Genomic DNA, 18,949 nt, shown 5'->3' on the forward strand with positions numbered 1-18,949 from the left:
GGAACCCACTTTGATTAGTTAAAGTGGGTCTAAGCCAGTCCTTTGCTTGGGCTAGCGATGGGCGGTGACCTAGTTTCGTCAGTGGGAAGTAAAGGAAGTCTTGTTAGGGGCTGGGATCTGGGGAAGAGTTCCTTCTTGTTTAAACTGGGAATGGATGGGTGGGGGGCTCATTCTTTCCTGCTGTTTCCGGTGTAAGCTTCCTGAAGCTGTCGCAGCCTCCTTGTCACCATGAGGGCAAGTGGTGGGAAACCTAGAGGAAAGTAGGAAACACATAGGCCGGGATAACATGCGCTTCTGACCAGCCAGAAATCAACTGCCCACGCGTCTCCGGACATCTTGTGTCGAGTAGCCGTGAGTTCACTAATCTACTGCAGTCTAAAGCTCCTTTATTAACTTGGTGAAATGCACGAAGCCCTACTCAGTCGGGCAGGCATGCCTGCAGCATGATCGGTAGCAAATTAAGTAGTTAGTCTGACAGTTTTCATTTATAAAAGATAATGACTAATAGGGTACTGTGAGGATTTAAATGAGGCGTTTACATATAAAGTACTTTAAACAATGCCTGACTCAAACTAAGTACTCAGCAAATGCTATAAATGCGGAGGCTGTGAGAGGTTCTGGGGCAAGCGCCCCTCCAGAGGTGGGGCAAATACTTCTTTTTCAAATCACAGGAGCTGACTTACAGAGACAAGTCCCCTCTCCTGGCCCCTGATTGTCTGTCCTCAAGCAAAGGAAGACTCCCAAGTTCTCACAGTTTGATTGGCCCAAAAAGCACTGTCCCGATTGGTCAGTGAAGTTGATGAGGACTACAGTTGTAGCAGCTCCAACTGGGGGAAGTCCCGGCCACATTGGTTGAAATATAATTCCAAGAACTCCTTTATATGAGTGGCTCAGCTGGCGGGAACACAGTGTAGGTGGACAGTTTGGCTCCACGGGCAGACAACTTGGTGCAGGTGTCTCCTGGGACACATGGTTTTGCAGAGGCCCAACTGGTAGGCTCTGTTCTTAAGTTTGAACCCAGTAAGCCACCAATAGCCCCTCTTAATAGGTATCTTCTTAGGGTGACATACAATAAACAGCATGGTGATTATGGTTAACAATACTGCATTGTATATTTGAAAGTTTCTGAGAGTAGATTTTAAAAGTTCTTGCCACCTGTAACCATATGAGGCTATAAATGTGTTGATCAATGTGTTAATTAACCTTATTGTAATCATTTTGCAATATGTACATGTATCAAATTGCAAACTTACACAGTGTTCTATGTCAATTATATCTCAGTAAAGCTGGGTGGGGGAAAACCTCTTTGTTTTTAGATGTGTTGGAATTCAGAATTTTTTGAAATTTTTTTGGAAAGGGCAGTATATAACCCTGTATGAAACATTTCCAGCGGGGTCTGGGACAACAGCCTATAATCAACACAATAGTTCTGAAGCAAAGACGTGTGACAAATAGTCACCCTAAGTGGACTATCTAAAAGCTGGAAATGCTCATATCAGTTCAAATTAGTTTACTCCAAACTTTGGGAAAAAGTTCTAATTTTCAGAATGTTTGCAATTCAGAATTGAAATAATACTATTGTGCACCTGTACTGCACCTGTACTGTTACCTGTGCTAGAAACCACCACTGGGGAATGGGCTTGGGGGGCGGAGCTTAGCCCCTGAACTGGCCACAGATTCTCTCCTTGGCCAAACTGTACTCAGACTCCTCTGAACTCTAAACTAGGCCCTGAATTCTGGGCTTCCGTCTCTGCTTTGTCCAGTTTTAGCGAGAATCGTGCTAAGTCAGCCTAACTAGAGCCCCCTGCCCTTGAGACCTGATGGGGTCCTCACGCCCCACCATCTCCAGGTGATGTCTCATCTCTGGCCTACCTTCAGCAAGAGTCCTCTTTGGGTGGTTAGCAGGAATTCCCCTTTCTCTGATGTTTCCTCTTCTCGATCCTCCATCACTGACCCTACCCCCAACCAACCATGCTCCTTGGCTGTAAACACCCACTTGGCCCTGTATTCAGAGTTGACCCTAATCACTCGCCTACTGCACACCCCATTGCAATGGTCGCTATACCTGTCATGGTCCCTCCGAATAAAGTCCGCCTTACCATTTTTTAACAAGCCTCATGAGCACTTTTTTTCCTAACACTGTATACAGCAGTAGGTATATTGAGAAAGATGCAGTGTGGCTTAGCACACGGTTTACCAAACATCACTCACGCATGTATACCAAACTGCTCCTATCATTTACCCAGGATTTTAAATTCTTACTATCTTAAATTTTTAAAAACTTTAAAAAGTATAAAATTTCTATAAAATGAGAGTCCACCTCTTGTCTCTGCAGTTACATCTTATATGTCTATGATCAAGTCAAAACGTTGGTGAAGAGTGGCCGGTCAGGGTTGTCGCCAGGGCCCTTGTCTTCTGCCCCGGTGTTCTCTGCAGTGCGCAGGCAGCCGCACGGCCCGCTCACTGTGGACAGGGTGCCCCACCCCAGGGCGACTAGGGTCTGGAGGGTGCTCTTCTCCGTGGAAGGTCAGCGTGTGTTCGTTTTGCAAAGGGTCACGGTTTTGTTCCAATGTCATTTTAGCGCAGGTTGTATTTTTTTTTTTATGGCAAGACAGTATAAGATTTTCTAAATGTAATCTTTATAATGATCTGGCCTACTTTATTATGGCAGAAAATAAAATGACCTACTGCTTTTAAACTGTCAAAATAATTTTTCTAGTCTATAGCCACGCCACCCTGAACACGCCCGACCCCGTCTGATCTCCGCAGCTAAGCAGGGCCGGGCCTGGTTAGCGCTTGGATGGGAGACCACCTAGGAAGCCCAGGCGCTGTAGGCGTGAAAAATAAAAAAAAATAAGAGATTGTAAGCTGACAAGGTCCTTGCAGCCTGTGAGGTCAACCGAGGGTTGCCTCGTCTGAAATAATAATAATACAATTTCTCTACATGGAGACCACTGTGATCTAAGCTAGTGCCGTAAATTATTTCCTGCTGTTGTAAATGTGCTCTTCAGGGATAACCAAAAATAGATCATTATTTACTATTGAAAGACTTTATGACCAGCCCAGTGAGGGATTTACATGATCCTGGGTAAAGCTTGTGCCCTGATTCACCCCCTATAGTAACTGTAAATGCTCACTACACACAGAAAGCGAGGATCTTACGTCCTGCTGCGTTTTCTTCGTAGGTGCTGTAGATAAATAAAAATATTAATAAAACACAAATACACCTTCTAAAACCAATAGCTTTAGGGCTGACCGGAAGTGATAATTGTATCTTGTTCTAACTCGTTCCTGCTTCTCTTCTCTCCGTAATGTTTCTTAAACGGCAGACACCACTGTACAATCTGTGCTACGCTATGTTTCAACAATAGATGGAAATTTTAGCATGTTTTATATTTCGTCCTAAAATTTTTTCATTTACAAGCGCATGAAGTCACATTGGTTATGTTTGATAATCCGTTCTTGGCAGGTGTTTCCGCATGAGTTACAAGGTGCTTTGCCTCTCGGCTCTCGCAGCCTACTACGGAGAAACCCCGGCGCGTGGAAATATGACCGATGCCGCATTGGCGTGCGGGTCGGAAATAATGAGGATTATAAATGACTCACTGGGTATAGAAAATCAGGGGAGAAGACTTATCGGGGAGAAGTAAAGAACCTTGCTCTCTCTATGCACAGCCGAAAGAAGGCACCATGAAAGATATATTACTCTTCACCTTTTTATTTCTAAGGGGGGTTTTATTAACCCCTTTTTATTAGTCAAAATAAATCGATTGCCAGTGAATGCAGGATTTTCTGACTGTTTGAAATTACAAAACAAAAGCAAAGGCACGCAAACTCACATATTACCTCCTCCAGTGAACAAGAAACAAACCTCCTCCAACAAGATCGCCAAACAGTCTTTAAGATTATATGGCTGTTCCTTAAAACAGGACGTTTCATTGAAGGGTAGCAGAAGACAGGCCTCGGCTCATCTGGAATTCCGCTTTCTCCTGCTGTGGCAGTGATCGAGCATTCTGAATCACTGTTCTTTAATATGTATGTCTCATTATAAAAGGACATTTCTGTAGGGTTAATACAGATATGGCCAATACAAACTTGGTTCTGGGCAAGGAATGAGATAATAACCTGATTCACAGAGAGGGGGAACCGGGTGGCCAGGAATCCACTGACAAGCGTACCCTGAAGAGGGGTCCAGTCACTTCTAGCTGTGACACAGTGACAGAGAGCATGCAGAAACGAGAACACACACATTTCTCCCCAGTGCGTGAGAGAGCGTCCTTCCCGGTCCCCATCAGTGCGGAAGGAAGGCCTGAGCGTTTAGGACGATAGGAATGAGACCCGGCGGTTTAGAAGATGAGGCCACGTGGTACTCCCCACGAGGAGGGCTGAGGGTGTGGGGGTAGCAGGCTACCTGTGACTGAGGACCCCCTGAGGACCCCCTGGCCCTTGGGCAGCTGGCTGTACAGAACCGGTCAGTGTGGCTTGGCACTGCCCACCACAGACCCGTGACAGCAATGGCCACCCATCGTGGGGCCCCGCACGTCTGTCCTCGCGCACAGGAAGACGCTCCCCCTCCATCTCCTGCTAATCACATCTTAGTTTGACAGATATGAGCTGAAAAGAGACTCTACACCGCAGGCGCGGCTGGTGTCGAAATGTCTTCCGATCAAAACGAAGCGTGCGTCTCTCTCAGGAGTGAGTGAATGACAGGCACTAGCGTGGTCTCAGGCTGGTAATGGAGTCACCAGCAAGTTTCTGCTTTGCTCTGATGGGAGGATGCAAGCAGACACTTGAACTTCTGCTGCGGTATCATGAGAACGTGAAGTACTGACCCGTTTACTTCACATGCATCCTACAGGGCGTCGGGCCTACACATCATAGAGGAAAGAATTTAAAGTCAGCGATCATTCCGCAGAAAAATCATCCCAGCCATCGGAATCGAAGCGGGCAGTCGCATTCGGAGACCCTCTGAACTGGAATCCTTGCAGAATTTGAAACAAATCCAAACTGGCCACATTGTTCGGGGTTATTTTCTTATGTTGCCCTTTCCTGAAGTGCCCCTGAGCCTCCCTGGGAGCTGACTGACACCTGGGCACGGGGGTCCAACCACTGACTGAGGGGGGGGGGCGGGGCTCCCAGCGTCACACGGTCCGGCCCTGTCCTGCTCAGTGGACCTTAGCGGGGCCACCGTGGCAGCCAGCGTCACACAGCCCAGGCCGGACAGCTCCGGAAGAGGCTCAGGAATGCAAACGTCAGATCATTAAAAAAATTCTCTTTATTCCTTTGACCTGCACCTGGGGGAAATGTCACTGTTACGTTTTCGAGGAGAGAGAGAATGGGGAGGAAGACACCGTGGCACCCTTGAGCTACTGTGGCAAACGTAGGACTGCGGTGGCCGTTGATTTAACTGAGGCTACACCGATGAGCCCTCCAAGTCGGGGAGCCCTCCGCCGCGTGAGAGAACCGGTGATCAACTGTCCTTGGCCACAGCTGTGTCTTTAAGGGGCGTGTGTGTGTCCTCAGTGTTCTCACACCTCTGGACTCTGACTTCCTCCCACAGACAGGAAGGGGCAGCTCTGCTCGTGGTGCCCGCCGGACACTCCAGACGTCCACTCCGCAAGGTGACATCTCTGTGTAAAAGCTGCCCGTGAGAGAGTACCAAGGTCAGCGGGGTGGAATACCTGTGAGCTTGAGCAAGGCAGCGTGCATGGGGACCCAGTGTCTGGAAGGGTCCTCGTGGAGATGTGACCGGTTGGAGTCACACAGCCTTAAGGGTCTTGCCCGGTTACCACTTCTTAGCATAGGGGATATTGCCAATCTTATTGTAATGGCTGCGTGTAATCCCAGGTGGGTGTGAGAGTAACTGGGGGGAATCACCTCACGGATTGTATAAATGTCTAACTTTTTAAAATTAGAAAAAGACAAAAAAGCCCACAGAGCGATGGAGAGCCAGCTGTATACTACGCTGTCATTTGAGAGAAAAGCAATGATTTCCCTATGTATGAATATGTAAACGCATGGAGTACTTTGGTAAGAAGATAGAAGAAACTGGTAACAGTGGCCTGTGCTCCAGGCGGGGCCCAGGTGGTCGGGAGATAGGGGAGGGGAGTGTGTGCGTGCGTGTGTGTGTGTGTGTGTGTGTGTGTGTATGAGAAATTTTAATAAGAAGCATATATCAGAAATGTTTACCAAACACATGCTTATTTGCTAAAAGTAAATTAGAAAAAGAATTACTCTGACTTCATAAGCGATCTTATTTGTGACACGGAGACAAACTCATCTGGGTCCTTAGTTCTAAAATTCAAAACAAGAACTACAATTAAGTGCAGAAAATATTCTCCAAGTGAACCTGGAAAATAAAGACACAGACGTGGACGCACACACCAGTGTCTTCATGTGAAATGTTTAACTCCAGACGGCATGCAGCTGCACCTAAACGCGGCGATCACCCGTCTTCAAGGTCAAGAGCCCCCGCCCGCACCTGCACCTGGAGTGATCACGTGGGGAACTGGTCCTTCGCGGGGATGCACGTGGGAGTGTGTGCCGGCGACAAGGCGCAGAATGCCCCCTTCCCTTCCCTGGCCCTTCCCTGCCCGCACGCTTCCACGTGCACAGTGCGGCCCTGGTAAATTTCACAGGATCCCCGTGCAAAGCCGCTGGAAGCGCGGGGGGGTGGGGGGGTGGGGGGGGGTGTTACCGGCCGGCGGGGTGGGGAGAAAACAGCACACGTTCGGTGGATCATCAGTGTCTACAGACCCAGCGTCAGTGTGCGCACATCCTGAACTGTGGCCTCTTTAGGGTGAATAAAGAAAGCACTCAACAAAGGATGCTCCTTTCCAGCCTGAGGCGGCTGATGCCACCTACAGCCTGGAAACCGGCTCTACAGCCCACACCTGCCCGCCGCCCTGTCTGGTCCTCGGTGGGTGAGAACATTAGAGTTATGGACAGAATGGAAATGGGTAGTCAACTCTCAGGATAAATTTTTCCCTGATCAATTGTAAACAATTAAAAACATGTTTAAAAATGATTTTGAATAAAGTGTTTTTGGAGAACGAAGCAATTGGATTATTATTTGTGAACTACATTTCTTATATTTCTTCCAGAGAATACCTTATGGGATGTGGTCACATCTTTTTCTCCCCCACGTATACAACCCCAAAACATTCACCCGAACCTCAGACGAGGCCGATGGGCACCTGCTAATCCAGGCAGTCTTATCTCCTACAGGAAGCTGGGTTACTGTGAAAGCGTCAGATAACACACTTCTGGAAAGAAATGGAATGTATTTTTATTGGCAGAGCCGAGATGAAGTATGTCTTGAAATCTGTTTTACAAATAAACTTGCACATAAATTGTCCATTCACTGCTTCGAGATCTTTTTTCACGTTTGAGGAGCTGTCAGAGGTGCCTAACAAACATGAGTCTTGTTTAGTTTACTGGATATGTAATTCTTCCTTTCTTTGAAAATAATTATTTTTCGAGCAAGTACAGCAAACATACAACCAATAAAGATCTAGCTATGACAGCATAAACCACCTTGAGTGCCAGCGCGTGCACGGAGCTCTTCCAGGCAAAGTGGCTCCTGGAGGGGAAGGCAGCTCTTCAAGTGGAGTGACTCGGGCCTGACGGAGCTCTGGCTCCCAAGGCTTGACAGAGGGACCCTCTCGGCCCTCCCCGCTTCCTGATCCTGGGCTAGTCCTTGGCTGGCAGGGTGGCCTTGGGCGATGGAGACGGAGGGCTCCTTGTGTGGTTGGACCCAGTGTCTGGCTTACCTCAACCTTTCACAAGGCCCGTCCGCTGATGGACAGCGGAGTGACATTCCCCGCAGGGCTCCAGAGGTTAGGATGCGGACTACCTCACGATTCCCCTGTCCTGTGTCCTGGTTGGCGGTCCCTCAGTGAGGGTGGTGCCTGGGTTGGTGGCCAGCTGGGGTGTGGGGACTGTGGTGGGCTTAGGAGAACCTTCTGCTCTGGGCTTTGGTCAACTGGTTGGGGGCTCCCAAGGAGGCGAGTGCACATTGGCCACTGCACCCCTAGGCCCCCTGCCATCTGGACAGAGCCTGAGCTGGCATTGTGGGGGCTCAGGTGTCCCCAGCTAGGCTTGGACTTCTCCTGGGGAGCCCCGCCCACAAGTTCTCGGCAGTGGGGGGGGGGGTGTTTATGCTTTTTATAGTAGCTCCGGCCGATGTCCTTGCAGCCTGAGGACAGAAATCAGAACACGTACCCTTCCAGTGAACATCCGCTGTGCTTGGTTTTACTGTTCCTTTGTGGGGGGCTCCATTAATCTCCTAGCAGCGAAATTCCTAAGGAAATTCATTCCCTCTGGTTGCCATTATTCTCAACTGCTCTTTTGGGGGGCAGAATAATTGGAATTTAAGGGTCTCTCTTAAAAGACAGGAAGCGGCGGCCACTTTGCCAGAACGACACTCTTCGGCGCCAGCTTCGCCCATTGGACGTGCCATCTCGTCACTCCCCTTCTAGTACCCGGTCCCTCAGCTCCTCGGGAGGGTGGACCACGACGCCACGCGCCGGGGTGCGATTCCAAATCCTCATCGCCGCTGACATCGTCCCTCTCCACTGCGGGTTACACGTGCTGCCTGGGGCTCAGCACGGTGCTGGGACAGGGCACACCTTCCCTGCTGACCATGGGCAACGATGCCGCAGCAGAAGGGCGTGGCCACAGGGCTCCCTCGCCTGTGTATAAGCGGTGTTAGCTGTCATCAGCCAGAGGAAATCCCACAAGCAGACACACACACTCCTCATTAAAATGGGGTCAGACAGCGGGAAGGCCCCTGCAGCCATCTCCGGAGCCTGGCTCGCCCAGACGGGGGCTTCATTCCCAAGGACCCAGAGCCCCAGCTTCCGGGTCCCCATGCTCTGGCCCCTGAAGTGCCACATTGCACCCTGAGGGAAACTGAAGTGTCCCATCCTTTTCGGGGCTGTGCTGCGGTCCTGGAAAAACTGTTCCTGGTTCCTGGCAGTGAGGGTCCTGGGAGCCCAGGAGAGGCACCTCCCCAGAGGGCACTTAGGTGAAGCGTCGCTGGGTTCCCTAGGGGGGCCCCCTCCCCAAAGAGGGAATAGGCTGTGGCTGAATGACGGCTACCAAAGGAGTGAGCAGAAGGTCAGTGCCTGGGTGAAGCCCACAGGCCACAGCCAGGCCCAGGATCCCGCTTTCTTTTGTTTTTAAGCTTTCAAGCATTAACCAGGCGAAAGGAAAAGCCAGTCCAGAGGCTCTGTAACAGGCCAAACCAGTTTAGTATGACATGGCGAGATTTTACCTCAGGGCCTGAACAGCCTGAGAGGACTGGGCTCTCTAGAAGAACTTGAGGCCTAAGGGAAGGCCCAGGGGTGAGTCCTGGCTGGCCCTTCCTTGCTGTGGGCCTGGCCAGTGTCCTTAGCTACAAAGCGATGTAGGCAGAGGTGTTTTTACATCGGCTTAAGGGAGCACAGAATGATAAATACTGGCATGTGTGTGCGAGGACTGTGGAAGGCCGAAAAGCACTACATATCTGCATGTACCCTTATACGGCTGTCACTTAGAATGTGGCTGGGGCTCAAGGCTAAATGGAGGCCTCTTTGTTGCCCGAGTCAGAGTATTTTAAAGTTCAGAGGTCATCTGTTGTCAGGCCTATAGATACCAAAAAGTGGTAACTGGAGATGTTGTCCTGGAATTTTCCTTTCTTTCTTTTCTTTTTTTTTTTGAAGTACGGAATGTGTTCTGTGGCTGGTTTGTGCTGCTACTGGCAAATTCCATTTAAAGGAAAAACCAGGATTTTTAAAATGGCCACATTCAAAGGGTGATTATTGCTTTTTTTTTTTAAGATTCACATAGAACATTTCCCTGGTGTATTAAAATTTCATTATTTTTTAAATTACAAAGCCAGTCCCTCTTCTTTGAAAAAATGCAAATGACACTAAGAATCTGTGTAATGTAAAAAGTGAAGGTCTTCCCTTTAAAACCCCCCTTTTTTCACTCTCAGGGGGCACGGTCTCCTAACATTTTGGGGAACATTCTTCTGAAGACCTTTACCTACGTTACATTTAGCTTTTTATACTTATATTTTATTTAAATATAATTCTGTTTAAAAATAATTGTTCGAGTATAGTCGTTTCACAACATGCTACACTGCATTTTTTAAATAGTAATCTCTGAGTTTTCTGTACTTAAAAAAAAAAACTCATTTTAAAATAACGTCGTCAAATGTAGGCGTGAGTCACGATACAGAGATCTGTATACTTCCTCCAAAGATAACATCTTGCAAAACTGTTGGATAGCGTCGCAGGCAGGATAGTCACACAACCCACACGTTTTTCGGATTTCCCAGTTTCACTTGTACTCATTTCCCAGTCTCATTGTATTCTATGCAATTTTATCACATGTTTAGGTTTGTGTATCTACCATCACAATCAGGATACAAAACAGTTCCTTGTGGCTCTCCCAGTGCATTTTAAATACTGTAATTTACCATTTCAGGAACATCTACTTCTCAGGGTGAGGCACACATGTAACAAGCTCCTTTCGAGTATTAGATCAGTGCTGCCAGGGGAAAATACAGTGTGAGCCGCAAAATGAAAGTCACCTATGTAGTTAAAACTTTTCTAGTAACCTCATTAAAAAGGTAAATACATGTAAACTTAATATTTCACAAAACCCAAAATATTGTTCTAACATGCATTAATATAAACACTATTAACGAGATCTTTTTTCTTTCCTATTACGAAATCTTTGAAATTCCCGGAGCTCACTGCCTCACCAGCTGCACGCACCTCTGAGCGTGTACTGAGCACCTGCACTAGGCCTGGCTCTGACACAGGCACACGGATAGGCAGGTCCTGCCCCGGATGCGAACTGGGCTGCTGGAGGGGACGCGCACCGTTCCAAAACGGCGAGGCACGCACGTGGTGGAAGCGGCCCAGGTGCCCCGAACCGAGGGAAGGCTCCATGCGCCCAGCCCCAAGGCGGGTCCAGCAGTCCGGGGCCATCCGGCAGGAGCCCCTCGTGCCTGGGTGGGCGCGCGGCTTTCAGCAGGATGGGAGCTACAGGAGCAGAGGCGCTTTGGAGGGGAGCCCGGTGTGGTCTGGGGACCTCCAGGAACCGCCCCTCCCCAAAGCACACGCCTGCCGGGCCAGGGGGCGGACGGGCTTGCGGCGGAATGGGAGACCGGGCGTGGACGAGGTGGGTCAGGCCGGGGAGTGTGTGGGGGCAGGGCACCGCCGGGCGAGTCAACATTAGGCGGACGCCAAGGGCAGCCGGCGACGGGCCGGAGGGAGAGGTGTGGCGGTCGTGGAGCCAGGCTGAGGGGCCGGGAGGCGGCGACCCTACCCAGGCCGTGCTGCTCCGAGGTCACAACGGGCGACGGGTGCGCCGCTGGGGTGCTGGAGGCCGGGCGCGCACAGGCGCGGTTTCGGGTCCTCCAGGCCCGAGGTCGAGGCTCCCAGTCAGCGTAGAGGTTTCCAGACGAGGCGACGTCCCTTTCCCCGACCCCCCACTTCGGTGCAATGTTATTTTGTTTCGTTACGTAAGTACCTGACTTCACTTACACGCACGTCACACGCACACCCTTCCCCAACAGCAGTGGGAGCCGAGGGGACGTACGCGGCCGGGAGCCCCGAGGGCCACATCACCGCGGACACCGAGAGTCCAGCGGTCGCAACCTGCGCGGCCGGAAGCCCCGCCCCCGCTGGCGCGTCCCGTCCCGCGCAGGCGCAGACGCAGGCGCGGGGCGGGGCTTCCGCGCGCAGCCGCCGGAGGCCCCGCCCATCGCGCCGCCCGCGCTCGATTGCTCCTGTCTGGCGGCGGCAGCATGGCGGCGGGGGCGGCCGGGGCGGCGGCTGCGGCGGCGGCTGCGGCTGCGGCTGTGGAGGTCGCCTCAGCTCAGGATTTTGAGGAGCTTCTGCGCCTCAAAGCCAAGTGAGTGGGGCCGCGGGCGGCAGGGTGAGGGGTGAGGCGCAGGCCGGCCTCAGGGGCTGGCGGGCGGAAGGGGCGGCTGGGCCCTGCGCCCCACCCGGGCGGAGAGCGGGGTCCGGCCCCACGCCGCGGCCCCGTGCGGCGCCTTCCCGCCGTGTCCCCCGCGATCGGCGGCGGGCCGGCCGGGCCGTGCGGTCGTGCTCCGTCCGCGTCCAGCGCCCCGGGCGTGCCGGGCGTGGGCAGCGCTCACGTTCAGAGCCCACCCGCGGCGGGGGACGGGGACTTCCTGTTCGTGGGCCGGCCTCGCCGGGGTCCGGGCCCTTACGGGGACGCCACGAGGACGCCCGCAGCGACGCCGAGGCCGTGTCGGGGGGGACGGGACCCCGAACGGGCCAGCGCTCAGGGGTCAGTCCTCAGGCGCGCACAGGCGCCTCGCTTTGCAGGCCCCCTCCGAGGACCGGGCTGCTCTCTCGACGTGTCACCGCTGGGTGACACGGCGCTCCAGCGCGGTGGCCTGGGAGCCAGCCCCCTGCTCAGCCTCTTACTAGCCGCGGTCCCCCCGGGCAGGTTTCCGCCAGGCCTCAGTGTCCTCGGCGGTGAAATGGGTGGCAGCAGCGCCCACCTCAGGGTCGAGAGGGTTAAACGAACGGACGCCTGCGTGAGGAGCGCGCGACGTCCCCCCGCCCCAGGGTCCAGCGCGGGGCAGGATGCCCGCGTGGCGCTCAGGAACGCCCGCCGACCCCAGTGCGGTGGAACTTTGCTGACGAAAGTGAATTAGACACAGGTGCTACTCAGTGGGACAGCGGCCGAGGGGGACATCAGGTGTCATGGGGGTTTACGGCCTTTGCTGAAAACGGGAAGGGTGACAGTTGCTGTCTTACTTGTAGAGGGCCGTGCTTTGTGGAGGTGAGAAGTTACAAGCGTTAACCGAAACAGCTCCTTGACATTTCGAGGTTACAAGGAGAGTTTTTTTTTTTGGCTTAAAAAATAAAAGTGGGAATGACGTTTACGCATTGCTGAAAGGTGGGCTCTGATTCATCCAGCGCTCTGCTCATCTTAGATCAGGGCAATTAGGGAGTCACCAGAGGTGGCTTCTCACAATGAGCGGGGCTTGCGTGGACCTGCCCCAGTAAATGAACTTACCCTCATCTGGGAGTCTATTTTGCTTTTCGTGTATTTGACATTTTTGTTTTTCTGTTTCATTGTTTAGACATAAAAGTCCTTAAAATATCACATTCGGACAACTTTAAATGTCATTACCATTTGGATGCGTTCTTGCCACTGGCCAGTGCTTGAAATGATGTGGAAAACAGACAGTTTAATGGGTGCGGTGGAAATGACGCCGGCCTTCAGGGAGGGAACCCATCGCCGCAGACATTTGTTAATGTAATCATTTAAAGTCTGCTTTCCAAATCTTCTCACTTTTAAAATTTTGTATGAATTGAAAATTTTTTCTTTGCTTAAATCATTTAATCCCACGAGCTGGGCTGTACGATGGGGATATTAATGCCTGTTTGCAGAGTAATTAAGGTCTTGCCCATCTGTAAAATATTTAATAGAGTCTAGTATGTGATAGTGTTTAATGAGCGGTAGTTGGTATTATCTTCAGGTGAATAACTGCAGGATCAGAGTACCTGCAATAATAGAGAAACAGCATTTATTGAACACTAATTACTGATGAAGAACTGAGGTTCATTACTTTGTCTAAAATCACATTACTCAGGATTTGAACCTGGCCTGTACCCTGCATTTTGGGCTATGCACGAAGATGGAGAGAATGCTGTTGCATCTAATCGAAGAGAGGATGATGGCGTTTATGTTTGTTTCAGGTTTACGTCCCTGTGATGTTAGGTATAATGTAGTTAATTGGGAATTGGAAGTTAAACCCCTAAACATGAGAATATGGTGGCCAGTTTAAAATAACAGTTCACATTAGTGTCATTCTTCAATATTGTCATAGTGCTTTTATGTTTTTGTTTATCTTCCCAACATCCCAGGGTGTTAGTTATTGCTAACAATTGGAAGTTAAGAGAAGTTAAACTATTCTTCAAAGCCACTTAAGTGTAATGAAATTTAAGTTGTATGTGTGTACTTTTAACTTTCTTTCTTGCATGTCATACTGTTAAAAAGTTTGGTAACCTATTTTAATTTTTAAAAAAATGTAATTGCGAGCATTTTCCCATGTCATTAAAAATTCTTTGACATGTGATTTCTAATGGCTTTATAATATTTTATTATGTGACAAAAAAACGATATCGCTGAACAACATTTTTGTACTTATTTCCTATGGAAAATAATGAGAAAGTATTCATACACATAAACCTTTGTCTCTACCTTTTTAGGATAGATAGTTGAAAGTGTGCAAGGAATTTCTGACAGGTTTCAATCTAATGTTAACCAGCTGGATATGGAAGTGCTTGTCTCAAACTTTATAAAAATTGAGACATTAACTTACATACTATAATAAAATACACGGATCTTAATTGTTAGGTGTGATGAATTTTAACAATTGTATACACACAAGTAACCAACGTTAAAACGAGGATAGAAGCCCGGCAGGTTCTTTAGCTCTTCCCAGCCGTCCCCACCACTCGTCTGCTTGCTGTCACTAGACTCGTTTCACCTCTTTTTGGACTTGGTGTAAATGGAGTCACACAGCTCCTGGTTTTCTGTCTGTCATGCTTTGCTCAGTATGTTTTCAAGAGTCACCCATGTCGCATGCATCTGTAGTGAATTCTTTTTAATGCCAAGTAGTATTCCGTTGTATGAATGAATGTACAACAGTTTCTCTAGTTTGTGGACATTGGGTTATTTCAGGATTTGGCCATTGTGTCCGAGGTTGCTGCAAAAGTCCCGCACAAGTCCTTTGGGGGGCCTGTCTTTCCTCACCATGACTTAGCCTTGGGGCCCCCTGCTGGCTCTGCAGAGGCGCTGCAAGGTGAGGCTGGCCTAGACAAAGGCTCCTGCAGGAGGGCTTTAAGGGTCCGGAGGGCGGGATCACTGTGGCCTGCGTGCCCCCAGCCAGAACTCAGACGCAGGGCCCCTGACAGCTGCAAGGAAGACTCGGAAAGGCAGATTAGCAGTCTGCCCAATAGGAAGAGGAGACAGTGCTGGAAGTTCCCCCACCCCCGCCAGACACGCGTGTCTGCCGTAGATGCTGAGGCTCCTGATCCCCAGCAGGGACAGCCCTTCTTCCCAAGCTGGATTCTCCACTCTAGGTGTCCCCTGCCCCGCCACCACCAAGACTTCGCATCCCCACCCGGCCCTCACGGCGTCTTCAGCCTCTCCGTCCATTGGCACTGTTCCCTCGCAAACTCGCCAGACTTTCTCATTAAAAAAAGCCCATTCCTTGATCCTGATCTGCTTGGTTCTTTCTATTTACAGCCAAATCTCTTTTTAAAGAGTAGATTTCTAGCAGTCTCTCCTTCCTCACGTTCAGTTCAGTTCTCCACGCGCTGCATGTGACTTGTCCGACCATCCGCTGGGACCGCTCTTTCCATTGCTAGTCGTCCATTCCTGCTGCGTTGGGAGATTGTCACTCCTTCCTTCTGGACTTCCGTGAGGCCCCCAGCCTTGCGTTCCCTCCTAGGCCCCTTCTCTGGCCCACTACCCGGCCTCTTCTTCCTCCATGCGCCCTGTGACTTAGTGTCAAGGAGCCCTGGAGCCTCTGCCCGCGGCCTCTTTTCTGTCCCGCAGCGGCGTTGGCAAGTGCGGCCTGAGGGTTTTGATTCCCAGATCTGCAGACCAAGTGCAGACCTCCTTCCTGAGCCCCTGGCCATCACTGACAGCCCCCCTGGGCTTTACTTCCCCCTTGGGTTGGCAGTGTTTGTACTGCAGTTCCTGGCTGGTGCCAGCAGAGCCATCAGTCCCTGAGCCAGAAGCCCGGAGTCCGCGCCGCCCTCGCCTCGGGAACCCCCAGCGCCGCCCTTCACTCCCACTCTCCTGGCCCTGGTGGCGGGCGCCTTCCCTCAGCTGCACGACCGTGCGGGTTTTCCAGTGTGTCTGTCACGCCTTTCCTCACCCACGGGTTAGCTGGCCTTGGTTCCTCTCTCTCTCTCTGGTATTTTGAAACCTGTTTTCTTCCTGATATTTCAGATTTTTTTGGTTAGGAAGATTATATTTGAACTTAGAATCCTTTAAAACTGAACGGTTTTTCAGTTGGATATGAGGGTGGATTTCAAGATATCTTTGCCAAGATAATTTTATATTTAAATAGTTGATAGGTATACACAGAGATTCCCAAGAATTTTGCCAATTTGTCCACTGTTCTGTTTGTTCTTACTATCAATTTTTACAAAATCTTTTGTAGTGTTACCTAAAAAAGTGTGTCTTCGTAAAAAGCAAGTCCATCTTCCCTGGGTTTTCAGCTTGCATGCTTTTGTTTTCAACGTTTTATTTCTGTTCCCGTGGACGAGATTTTGCACCTTCATGTTAGTACCACATTTAAAAAGGCGAACACTGGCGTTGATGGTGACTGTGCTTCGGCAGCCATTTTTCGCAGCCATTGTGCCTCAGCTGCAGAGGTCTAGTCCCCGCCTTGCTAAGGGTCTGGACAGGCAGCTCACTTCCATGACTCTTACTTGGTATGAAGTGTATTCACAATCGCTTCATGTGAGCTAAGTATTGACTCAAGAAACGTCATTAACTTGAAAACTCATCTAAAAGATTCTCAAGACTGTGCAGGTCCTTATATTTCAGTCTGTGTTTAATGCAACAAAATTCTAGCAGTGCAAAAACAGTTCAGGCAGTTCTCATAAAGGTTCTGTTTTAGTGATGGAGTTTAATCTGAATCAGTATTTGGTTATTTCTAAAGATACCGTGATTTTTAAAAGCTGCATTTTGTTGACTTACAGGTCCCTCGTTGTGGTCCATTTCTGGGCACCATGGGCTCCACAGTGCAATCAGATGAACGGCGTGATGGCGGAGTTAGCCAGAGAGCACCCCCAGGTTTCCTTCGTTAAGGTATTTCGGCTTCAGCCTCATGTCTTTCCTGAGTTTATTTCAACTATGAGAGGAGTGGTGTGCAGTTCTGCATGTTTATGATAGGTGTTGGGCTCTTTTATTTTTGCAGTCAGTTATTCCTAAAAATCTTAAAGTCGTTCTGTATTTCTCAAGTACCGAGCAGTGTTAAGACTCATCCCACTTTCCCTAATGTGCGCATGAGGGAGGGTGGACCAGCGCATGGCCCCAGGGGGTCTGGGGGGTCTGCATGAAAGCAGGTCATTCACTGGATAATTTGGTTTGGATATAGGAAAAATATTAATGGGACGTGTTTCATTGAAAAGCGAAGTGTGATGTGGAAAGTGGAAAAGTCATCTAAGGAAGGATGTGTAAGGTGCGAGGAGCCAGGGGACAGGTTGACGCTGCTGTCTGGGACTGGGCAGAGCTACAGGAGAAACGGAAATTTTTTTCTAGCTTGTTCAGGAAACAGGAAAAAGGAAGCCAGACAGTTTCTTACCTTCTGTGTTCGTACTTCATTTTACACGTTGCCTTCCTTGTTTGGGGTCCATTTCGCATGCCGCGTGCTTCCAGTGTCCCTGTTGGGTGGGTGGGCACTAGGAAGTGACGATTGCGGCCGGGTTAGCTCCCTTGGGGCAGCACACACAGCGTTATCACTCAGGACGTGGTGCTGGCTTAGGCAACAAAGCCAAAATGTGAGTTGAGGCTCTTAGAAATGAATCGTTGGGAAGGGAGGCACACCCTGTATTCAAAATCTGAATCCTTAGATTTAAAACAGACAAACCAACAACCAAAGCCTCGTTATTCATTCATTCATTTTTAATGCCTACAGCACCCGGTATTCCCAGGCAGTCTCCCATCTAAGTACTAACCAGGCCCGACCCTGCTTAGCTTCCGAGATCAGACGAGATTGGGCACGGTCAGGGTGGCGTGGCTGTAGACTTAAAGCCTTATTTTTTAAAACCAGAATTTATGAGTTCATAGGACACATTGGCAAGCATACCTGTGTATGGGGTCGAAATGAGATCAGCTGTGTTTGTATGCCACTTTTTATGTAAACACAGAATTCGGGCAGGGTAATTTTGTTTGTACAGTAGGGATGTAACTTTCAGACAGTCACTGTGTAGGTAAGTGTGCTTCGAACAGGGGTCACACTTAGGTGGCTCAGAAATCACAGCAGGGCAAGAAGCTGTGCAGCGAGAAGGCTCAGTGCTCCTTCCAGTCACCCTTCGTCCCGCTCCGGACGGAACTGCCCGTGTTGGTTTGTATGAGTCCTTCTGTTATTTTTTACACAGATAGAACAAGTATAAATATAATTACTTGCTTTTTAAAATTTAAGGACTCATTTAGAGTTCAAATGAAATGTGTAATGTAACCTTAGAACGTAACCCTAAAATGTCCATTATAAATAATAGAAAGGGACATTAAAACTGCATGTTTGGTCAGTGATAAAAGATAATGATTACAAGTGGGATGAATGATTAAACATTTGAATCATGAGATTAATCAGGATCGGTGGTGATTGTTGTAAGTCGGCTCTGTGAGTGCAGCATTACCGGTTCAGGTCACACGCTGCTCTTCACTACCATCTGAATGATTTATGGAAAGTGACCATGGGATTACTTCTCACATTGGTACCAGACTTGGCAGCGAGGCTTTAAGGCGTGCCAAGTGCTGAAGCGTCTCAGCAAGCCCGGGGCTGGGAAGCAACTACCTGCTGTGGATACCTGACCCGACTGCACCTGCCCGTCGCGGGGGGGGGGGGGGGGCGGCAGTGTCCACGCGTCGTGTGTCCAGGTGTTGTCACTTTCCGGGTAGTCTCTCGATGGTGTAGTTTCCTCTCACTAGACGTCATCAAGGGCGAAGACAGTTTGCATGGAGTTGGTAAGGCGGGTAATTTAAAGGCCACACTGCTGGACAGCTGAGTGTGGCCAAGGCCTGCAGGCCTGTCCTCGTAAGAGGCGCATGGCTCATCAGAACAGCTTTCTTTTCCTAATGAAAGCTTCTTGAAGCTTCTGAGCTGTAGAACTGATGTTCTACTCCTTCTGTGTCTTTTAATTTGATTTCTTAGTCTTATTTGTTT

At 49.8% G+C, this 18,949-nt stretch overlaps 1 protein-coding gene, 1 long non-coding RNA gene and 2 pseudogenes across 3 annotated transcripts in view; 3 read left to right on the forward strand and 1 right to left on the reverse strand.

The window, feature by feature from the left end:
- The first annotated feature begins 274 nt into the window (after positions 1-274).
- On the forward strand, positions 275-6,653 carry LOC118603799. Its single transcript, XR_004951280.1, has 3 exons — positions 275-351; positions 3,470-5,663; positions 5,916-6,653. It is a non-coding gene; the product is annotated as an uncharacterized LOC118603799 (long non-coding RNA).
- LOC118604830 lies at positions 2,719-2,837 on the forward strand (annotated as a pseudogene).
- Positions 6,654-11,137: 4,484 nt separating the features above from the next.
- GLRX3 (glutaredoxin 3) overlaps positions 11,138-18,949 on the forward strand; it is a 28,282-nt gene continuing 20,470 nt past the window's right edge. Inside the window, exons 1-2 of one of the 2 annotated variants that reach the window (XM_036222235.1) lie at positions 11,138-11,175; positions 16,761-16,869. In XM_036222235.1, coding sequence (XP_036078128.1) covers positions 11,153-11,175; positions 16,761-16,869 — 132 coding nt within the window. In that variant the 5' untranslated portion in view covers positions 11,138-11,152. Of the gene's footprint in view, positions 11,176-11,761; positions 11,911-16,760; positions 16,870-18,949 lie in introns of those variants that run through there. The other variant, XM_016157552.2, reaches the window with a different exon arrangement.
- Positions 17,690-17,808, reverse strand: LOC118604235 (annotated as a pseudogene).

Source organism: Rousettus aegyptiacus, unplaced genomic scaffold (assembly GCF_014176215.1).
Source record: "Rousettus aegyptiacus isolate mRouAeg1 unplaced genomic scaffold, mRouAeg1.p scaffold_m13_p_6, whole genome shotgun sequence".
NCBI classification, from domain to species: domain Eukaryota; kingdom Metazoa; phylum Chordata; class Mammalia; order Chiroptera; family Pteropodidae; genus Rousettus; species Rousettus aegyptiacus.